Source organism: Eptesicus fuscus, chromosome 5, assembly GCF_027574615.1.
Source record: "Eptesicus fuscus isolate TK198812 chromosome 5, DD_ASM_mEF_20220401, whole genome shotgun sequence".
Lineage (NCBI taxonomy): Eukaryota > Metazoa > Chordata > Mammalia > Chiroptera > Vespertilionidae > Eptesicus > Eptesicus fuscus.
The window spans coordinates 80,407,546-80,417,390 of NC_072477.1; the positions used below are offsets into that span (position 1 = coordinate 80,407,546).

At 37.4% G+C, this 9,845-nt stretch overlaps 1 protein-coding gene across 2 annotated transcripts in view; it reads right to left on the minus strand.

The window, feature by feature from the left end:
* Positions 1–9,469, minus strand: part of NOVA1 (NOVA alternative splicing regulator 1) — a 148,180-nt gene extending 138,711 nt beyond the window's left edge. The window contains exons 1-2 of one of the 2 annotated variants that reach the window (XM_054716497.1): positions 8,708–9,469; positions 6,788–6,931 (exon numbers count right to left, since the gene is read on the minus strand). In XM_054716497.1, the coding sequence (XP_054572472.1) occupies positions 6,788–6,931; positions 8,708–8,843 (280 nt within the window). In that variant the 5' untranslated portion in view covers positions 8,844–9,469. Of the gene's footprint in view, positions 1–6,787; positions 6,932–8,707 lie in introns of those variants that run through there. The other variant, XM_054716498.1, reaches the window with a different exon arrangement.
* Positions 9,470–9,845: the final 376 nt, after the last annotated feature.

Consider the following 9,845-nt stretch of genomic DNA (forward strand, 5'->3'; position numbering starts at 1 on the left):
TACATAACATTCGTTTTTATACTTCGTAGTCTTAAAATGTTTATTCTTATTATATTTTTAATCAAAAACTTAAAAATGACAGTGAAGTATATATGTGAAATTTTAAAGAATCATTTTTATATTGATGAGAATTGATAAGAAAATAATAGTCCACAATGTCATAAATAAAAAATCTTGATTGAAAAATTAAATATGTTTAAACATGTGGGAATGATGCTCTTGATGTCTAGAGATAATTATTTTAATCTTATTTCACATATTTACCATAATTACCAATAAATTACGAACTATGAAAATTTTAAGCAAAATAAAATTTAATAGACTTTTCTTACAAACGGTAGCTTCAGAATCAGTTATTGGCAATACTGGTAAAAATTGCTCAAGAAAAGTATATGTTACCAAAAAAATTCTGTACAAACTAAAACTTAACTAGGTAACTGACAAGTTACATTCAATAGATATGAAAAAGTTCAAATTAGTAAAACTAAGAGTAAGTCAAAACTATAAAGCTGTTTCACAGACTCCAAATGATCTTTAAATTCTCAATTATTTTTAAAAGTCTATAGTACCTTGGAAGATTTAATTGACATTTTTACCTCAGGAACTGTTTCCATTCAAGGGCCAATTAATAAACAGGACAGTGATGGGATACCTATATTAATTGGGAATACTATTAGAACACACAAGAAACTTCTCTATATGTCATGGCAGTATATTGTAAGTCAGTATTTCCATCCCATTAAGAAACTTAAAATATAAATAAATAACAGACTGATGTTTTTAGAGTTTTTATTTAGTCAAATTTTAATTTACTTGTAATAAAATGTGGTAAAGAACCATTTCAACAGCACCTCTATATTACATTGTAACATCCTAAAAATATTTTTAACATGCTATCCTTGTCTGATTTGTTGGAAAACTTCAAAACACTCAGCAAAGTTTGCATGTCAAAGCTCCTAACATGCTGAAAAGATACACTTTATTTTACATGGGTCATTTGTCCAATAAAAATAAATGAACAAACGTTAATCTAAGAAAGCAAAAAGGACACAATGTACTTCCACTTTTTCTACTCCCTCATGATTTGAAAATATACTTTCAAATACATTGGAATTGGAAAATTTAAATTTTTCGGAACTAACCTTATTTTACTTTTGCTTCCATACCTAAAGCCACCCCTCCGTCTTCTTTTTATGTGGATTCTATCAGATTTATGAAAATTAGTTTAGTTTCTAATATTTGCATATTGATAAATGAAAAAACTGATGACATATCTTTAAAGAATAGGATGAAAATGGAACTTTCACCAACCCGAGCATCAGAAAGTTCTTATTGAAAAGTACTGCTTCATCTCTTGCATGTTGCATTTTATGCTATGACACTCCAGTCTCTGAGGGTCAGGTTAATTAAGCTCCACAGCAGCTGCAGTGCAATGTGAGACACACACTGCTGCGGAGCCCACCAGTCCAGTCCAATTACCTGTAGTATTCCGGCACTGGACAAGTGACAACCAACCTCTTCTCTCTAGTCACTTGCTCCCACTGGTCTACTGATAAATGTTAGAACAAACTAACCTCTGTTTGGAAAGGACTGCAAAGCTGAATGCACCTGCTGCAGGCTGCAATGATGAGTCCCAGAGAGATGTTTGTCAGTCAGATCTCTGCAGATGTTGTTTAACTTTATGCTAGAGCTGTATCCAAAGATGGAAATGAGATGGCAATCAAGCACAAATCTCCCGCCCTCATTCCCCCAATTTTATTTTGAAAAGCTGCACTTGCTCATAAAGTTGTGCTCTAAAATATAGCTCCACTAAACTGGAAACAACTAAGGCTAAACTCTATAGTAAAATATGTTAGGTTAAGCACTGAATTTTAGTCAACAAGTGGCATAACTGTGTTCAATAAATGTTATTTGTGTCATGTAAGAGCTTAAAAATCTTAATTCCCTTAAACCAGAGGGGAAAAAAGCAAAAGTATAACATAGGCAAGTTTTAATTGGTGGTTTGTTGATCGAGTTTTTAGTGACACCACATACTTCTTATAGTTCCCAAGACACAGATAATTATTCCTCTTTGTATATTATACAAAACATCTTCAATACATAAATATTGAGCTATTTCACCAACTGTGTTCACTATATTTAACTGTTCCTGAAATCCTTTCGGGATGACATTTGAAAGACAAAGTTGTTAGATATACTGCATTTCCTTACAATGTCACAGATTCTAAATTAGCTATTTTTCCAAAATCCAGAAGGCTTCATCAAATACCAAATTTTAAAGGACATTTTGTTATATTATTCATGAAAACACTGACACTATAAATGATGTTCCATAACTTACTAAATGGATGATAAAAGATATAACATCAGAATGAAATAAAATGAATAGCTAAGATTTTTAAGGCTAATTCAATCTTTCTAAAAATTCCATGCCATAAAACATTTGCTTATATGAGTTAAGTATTATCTTTTGGAAACAAGTTTAATATAGGTTGTGCTATGCCAGTAACATTCCTTTAGATGTTAAGGTCTTCTATAGCTTAAAGTGAGAAAGAATTAAAACTGAAGCAAATTTTCAGAGATGCATTAATATCTAAGTGAGAGATTATGGTTCCTCCTTCAACTGAGGATACAGAGAGATAAAATATAAAGTAACCCACAACAATAAGTAGTATGACAAATATAAATATTACAACTTTAAGATTTAAAAGAAACATGTTATCTATCAGCAACTCTTTATCATACTGAAATTAAGGTATAGAACAGTGTAAAAGGTAACTATCCTATTAAACTGAACAATATTGGAAGTTATACTACTTAATTTTCTACTTGATAGAATTCTATTTATCTACTAATTTTGGCTTAAAATATATACCAATAAATTTCTAAGATGCTCTGAATCAAAAAGTATAAACTATAACTTTTAATAGCTATTAAAAAGTATTCACTGCTAATATCATAATACCCTTCCTTCAACAAGGTAAACAAAAGAAGTGATCTATTTTAAACTGCTTTAACTTCTCTGATTTCCATAGAAAAAATGATCATTCCAATTCTAAAGGTTAAATTGGCCACTGAATTTTCCCCATGTCAAAATTAAGGCAGTCTGAGATATTTCCTTTACTAAAAGAAAAATTCATTTACATTCAGCTTTTCCATGATTTCTTAAAAAATGCAACATACAAATGATTTATGGTTTTTAAAAAGCATCACCTAAGTTGGACAGTGATACAATTAAAATATAATAAATGTAGATATAATATGTTCAAATTTTAACATAAGGACCATAAAAGAAAACAATAATAGTAATTAAATGTGATTCAATTTTTAAGTGCAAATATGAAAACTGTATAAATTACACATAAATATATGCCAAGATTATAGTGAAAAGATTCCTGTTTGATTGATATAATGAATAGCTCCAGTGTCATACAATAGAATAAAAAATAGGTACACAATGAAGTCTTCTAAAATCTAAGGCATATGAAAATATTTATTTTATACATCCTCTACTTCTCTAAACTAGTAAGTTTTTCCAATTACCTACCCGAACCATTCATTAAATATTTTAACAGATAAAATCAATCTGTTTATTCGCAGAACTAAACACACCTTCAGATGCCAATTAAAAAAAGAAAAGAACACTCCTACCATTCTGAAAATGGAGACAGCCACACAGTCCCCCAAATGAGAAAGCTGGTTTTACTACATGGCAACACCTTTAAATAACCTAATTATAAAAACTGATATATAAATACATCATATTAGGTTGCTTTAATCAAGAAAAAAGATATATCCATAAACCACCAGTAATGTTAGTATTCTGTAAAATGTAGATTTTTAAAAATAAATGAATTACACCACACAACAAAAAGTAACTCTATTTGTAGGTCATTTTTTTTTCTGATTACAGTAGTTGAAAAATGGACTTTACAATCTTCATCATACAATTCCCCAAATTATGGTATTTAATATATGACATGCTAAAATACACAATGCAACATACAGTACTACAAATTCTAAATTCATATTAATTAATATGTAAAAATATTTTCTTTATTTCAACCATAAATATAAAATATTACTCAGAAAGGCAAGGTTGCTTAAGACATTTTCAAGATATAACCTGAGCAAAAAAAAAGAAAAAGAAATATGATAAATATGAGAAGATTATATTGGCTATACTAAAAACAATGCACATATCATTTGCATTGAAATTTATTAAAACATCCCCAAAGTGTGTCTATTTTTTGCATGCATATCCTGAGGAAAGTTTTTGTCAAATGTAGTAGTATTTTATCTAAACCTTTTGAACACAGTTGCATTCTGTTTCAAAACTTAGGTAATTTGAGAAAATCCATTAGGTTACAACTAAAGTACACTTTCACCAAATACACTATCTTACCAAATGAGACACAGGAAAATGTTCATGGATTAAACATCAGGCATCTGCATTCCAATAAAGAGTCATACATGTATGAAACACACAAAAATGTACTTCTGAATTATTGCATAATCCTACAAGAAAGTCTTTATAACTTCCCAATATAAAGAAGAGCTTTAAAATTTAGTTCATCCGAGATGAGCAAAGTAAGTATGCCTTAAGTATATCTGTATATCGAAGTAGAAGGAGTTGAAAGGCACTGACAGGCTGTTATTGTGAAGAATACCATGACTTTAAATTCCACAGGCTTGTGGTCAAGTGTGAACAGGAAAACTATTACAATTAAAGTCTATCAGAAGAAGAGAGATACATCTGTAATAACCTAGTTAAATTTTTATTAAAACACAAAGTGTTCAGAATTAAAGCTTCTTATAAATCACAAGGCTTTGTCTTATCCTTAAAATCGATTCTATAGTGTATGATTTGTTTCCACCTGTTACAGGCAGAGTATAAGCCTTCTTGTATCCAGACATTTCAACTCACATTTGATCAGGTTACGTCACTGCACACACAAAATTTTACTCAACACATTTTAGTTTTCTTTTTTTAAAAAACAAATATTCTTTTTCTACAGGAAAAACATGACTCCGAACTATAAATAAAATAAGCAATTTCGATGTAATAAGAAAAAACGCACCACTAAGTGGACTAAGAACAAAAGATATAATTCTTGGTGTACCCTTTCTACACCACTGAAAATAAACTGTATTCAAATGAAAAGGCATTTAATTTACTATTTGGAATATCCTTGATAAACACCAATTTTCTAAAACATCCCTGAACATCTGATACCGCCTCATGTATAATGCAAAAAAGCTATTTCATTTTCACCTACTGAAAGTGAATTTAATTTACCATTGCAGTCTTTTCCTAGAACTATCACGTTATTAATTCTGCAATCAAGCTCTTTTGAGTGCTTTTATTTATATTTAGGTTTTTCACAATTCCAAACTGAATTTTTCCATCATGATATATCTTTTAAATATACAAATGTAAATATATTAGCAAACTTTCTTAATGCATAGGGAAAGTTTCAGAGACACGGAAAGCCACCTACAAAACTACACTCACAGGAAACAAACTTTCGAAGGACATCATATCTCATAGATTACATTTTAGTTTAATAAATGTAATGTTCACCCAATATAACTACACTTAACTTATATAACAAATGAAAGTTTCAACCATTCTAAAACCTTCTTAACCAGCATAATGGTCCATTTTCTACCAGCAAGTGATTGGCTATGAAAAACAAATCCTCCAAATGTTCTGCTTACATTCGTGACAGATGTCTTTGCTGTATTAAGGAACTCTTACTGAATTAGATCACTGAAAGAAAATCAGCTTTTCTTTGCCACCAGGAAAAAAAAAATAGCAGTATCGGTTCCTCTCAGCACTGAATAAAAATTTTTTAACCATAAAGATAGAATAGCCCCCAAAATGGCATAAGTTACATCTAAGTAAAAGCAAATCAATGAATGTTTTATCTAGGAAATACACTAGTTAATTATGGAGTTTTTCCAATTAAGCTTAAAATCCATATATTGAGAAGCAAAATGATTTTAAAAAAGAAGATGAACATGCATAACTGTATAACACCTGAAATTTAAAAAGCACACTGAAAAGTACAAAAAAAAATTATACCACCTTGTAAACTTGCCATATTCTAATGGGTTACAGTACCAAACGAACTGTTAACATATTTTAATCAAACGCAGCTCTTAAGGAACAAAATTTTGAAGCATTATTTTACTTCTTACATAATATATTTTCTTGTCACAATTACATTAAAAACACAATATTTTAAAAATCCGAAGAGGCAGCACTTGTCCTCTTTACTTCACTCCAGGGCCAACAAACAAAGCAATGAAGCAGAAAGAGGTACATAATGGATTTAGAAGTAAATGGTCCATTCTTTAAAAAGGCTTCCTACCCCCTCTTCTGAATTCACTCTAGACTAATTGTCATTACAATGATGTCTGAAAACTTCAGAAGAACCCTATTTCCTGATGCCAGCTGTCAATGCTTCTATCTTTAAATTTCAGAGTTTGCTGTGTTTTCTTTTACCCCAGGAAGAAAGTATTTAGAAATACCTAGGAGATTCACCTCGCAATTGGCCTAAATCACAGACACAGTATATCTATTATAGAAAAAAAAAAAAGACATAACCAACAATGGAAATAGTCTTTAAGAATTTCCACAAACATTCTAATACAGTAAATGCATAAATAAAATAAAGCCTACACTATTAAGAATTTCTTTCAATACAGCATATAGCACACAAAGAACTTCTCTTTCTTTCCTTGGGGACTTATCAAAAAATCTCTTCACCATTGCACCTACCTGGGTAAAAATCTTTGGACTTAGACAGCTTGATGGTGGCTCCAGTTTCTTTTTGCAACTGAACAATTGTCTGTCCTCCCTTCCCAATTATAGATCCAGCAGCATAGCTAGGTATGAGAACCTTTAGAAAATACTGGCCGTCTTCTGAAAAAGGCAAAGAAATATACTTTGTTAACATGATAATTTAAACTTTGCATCCCCTCTCCACCCTCAAGAGAGAAAACCAGCAATTAGAACATTAGGCATATAGCTGAAGGAAATATGGGGTTAAATTTTTTTTTAAAGAACAAAAATGAAACAGTTATACGGAAAACTAAGTGTGTACAAATGTTTCCCATTTTGTAAGATTTATATTTTCAAACTTGGATTTAAAATCTAAACATGTCCTATTATTTTGCAGCACTGTAGAAACTGATGACTAAATTCCAGTTGTTATTCCAAACATGGAAATCTTCCAATTCTATCTGGTTACTATGGTAAAACAAAATGAACTGACCCTTTAACAAAACTTCGAGAGATTTATAAAATGACAAACCTTCTCGTAACATACCGCAAAAAACAAATAAAAGGACGGTAAATGGTGATGAACTATATTTGTTTGACATTAGCAAACACTTAAGGACCACAATTAGCCATTACAAATATCCTACTTAAAGTATGCAAAACAACCATTCTCCTACCAAATAATCCACCCAAACTGTAGGGTGTATTCCAAGCCTTCAATAACTGCCAGGAAATAACTCGAAGTGATTTGAACTGGCAAATCAAACTAATCCGGGGGTATTTCTTCAGCACTTCTTAGTCTACCATGATCTCCTTTAAGCTCATTAATTGAAAGACCTTAAGAATTCTGCCAGTGCTAAAAAGCTTAGGAGTCATTTATATCAAACACACTTAAAAAAATGACCGAGCAGATAAGGTCCCTTCTCCAAAATAACCACAACATTTAAAACGGAAAGGGGGGTAAGATGAACCGAGGAAGAATGAGATGAAATGTTTCGAAAATTTAGAGCCAACTCCATAAACTTTAATTTCCGCAAAACTGATCACGTCTTAAAGAGGAAACACCCCGGGAAAAATCCAGCTCTCCTTATATGTGAATGAATGTCCCCAAATTTTGCGGGTGTGCCGTTCGCAAGACCCCCCATCCGTCTCCAAGGCACACGCTGTGGATAAATTCACCTCTGCCTCGATGCATCGGGTGCATTGTTAAGATGACTCCAGTGCACATGCAGGAGCGATACCGGTCCCGTTATAACTCATCTTCCCAGGAAGCGCAGGATGTGAACTAACAAGTCCCAGTACCAGGCACCCCCACCCTCCCGTGCACACCGCCGAAGACAAATCAATGAGAAAGGTGCACCGACAACACGAGTGCGGCAGGAGCCCGCGCTCCGTCGAGCTCTGGCAGACTACTTGTGGCCCAAAGCAAGGGGATGGAGAGGAACACTCTCCGGTGCCCCAACCGCCTGCTCCCCGCTACCCAAGTGCCATTTATTTATTTATATTTTATCACACAGTTCAACGCAGCGCGCATCTTCGGGCGGCCGCCACCTCACTCGGGGGGCCACCCTCCTCCTCCTCCTCCGTAACGGACCCCTTGGCCCAGGTCTAGGGGAGTTCAAGGGTCAGCTTTTCGACCGATTAAATGGAAAGATGGGTCTATTCCGAAAAATCGGTCGCCATTTTGATGAATGATAAAAAAAAAAACACAGAAATGGAAATGTTGTCCGGACGGCGAGGTGCGGGGCAGGTGCAGGGGAGGGGGCGCGGGGCAGGGGCGCGGGAGCCGCGGGTTCGGGCTGGAGGTGTCCGGGCCGCGGGAGGGAGGGAGGGAGGGAGGGCGGGCGGGAGGGAGGGAGGGAGGCAGGGCGGGCGGCGGGGGATGGGGGCCGGCGGGGAGGTGGAAGCGATACCCACCGCCCGTATTGGTCCTCTTGGTGCTGCCGGCTTCAGGGGGGGCTTCTAGCGGCCTTTTCCGCGAGTCCGGCGGGTCCAGGTCTATGGGAACCCCAGTGTGGGTCCCGTTCTGCTGGATGGGAGCTGCCGCCATCATGTTTGCAGTTCCTGCCGCTGCTACGGGGAGAAGGTTCTCCCTTTTGTTTTGGCTTTTTCTTTTCTTTTTTTTTTTTTTTTTTTTGCGTTTGGAGTTTCTTAAGGTTTTTTTTTTTTTTTTAATCGGATCAATAGAAATCTCTAAGAAAAAAAAGCTATGTTGCTGGTTTGTTCTCACTGGGGAGGGGGCAGGGCTGAGGAGCAGCTGCAGTGCAGTGTCAGAAAGGAGACTGGGGAATGGAGGGGGTGTGAGAGACGGAGGGTGAAAGAAGGAGAAGAAAGGAGAGAGGGGGAGAGCGCGGAGAAGGGAGAGGGGCGAGTGAATGAGCGGGAGGAGGGAGCGGGAGGACGGGCCGAGGGAGTGGGAGCGCGAGGGCTGGCGGGCGCGGGGAAGCCGAGGAGGAGGGGAGAGCGAGGGAAAGAGTGAATGAGCAGGAGGAGGGGAAGGAGGTGGATGCGGAGCGGAGCGAGCGGCGGAGGAGGGCAGGAGCCGGGCAGGAGCGCGGCGGTCCCCGCGCCGCTTAGCGCTGCGCTCGCTCCCGCTGCTGGTGCTGCCGCCGCCGCCGCTGCCGGAGCGGTTCTGCCGCTGCCTGGGCTGCTCGGCGCTGCTGCTGCCGCCGCTGCTGCTGCCGCTGCTGCTGCTGCCCGGTCTCGCTCATTATTTCTCCCGCTTGTTGGGGGGAGGGGGGGGGCAGCGGGAGGGAGGGGGGGTGGCTGCGAGGGGAGGGTAGTGAGGGGTTGAGTTCGGAGACTCCCACACACTTCGCGCTCGGGTCCTCGCCTCTCAGCAGCGCCGCCGCCTCCCCGCGCCGGAGCCTCGGCCCGCGGGGGCGGAGGGGCCGGGGGACCCGGGCGTGCGCGCGCGGAGCGAGGGCGCGGGGGCGCGCGCCGGGGGCGGGGGCGCTCCCGTGGGAAGGGTGGGGGTGAAAGGTTGCGGGGGGGGCGGGGGGGGGGCCCCCGGCAACACGGCTCAGGCAAACGTAAGCGGCTTGTCGCCGAAACC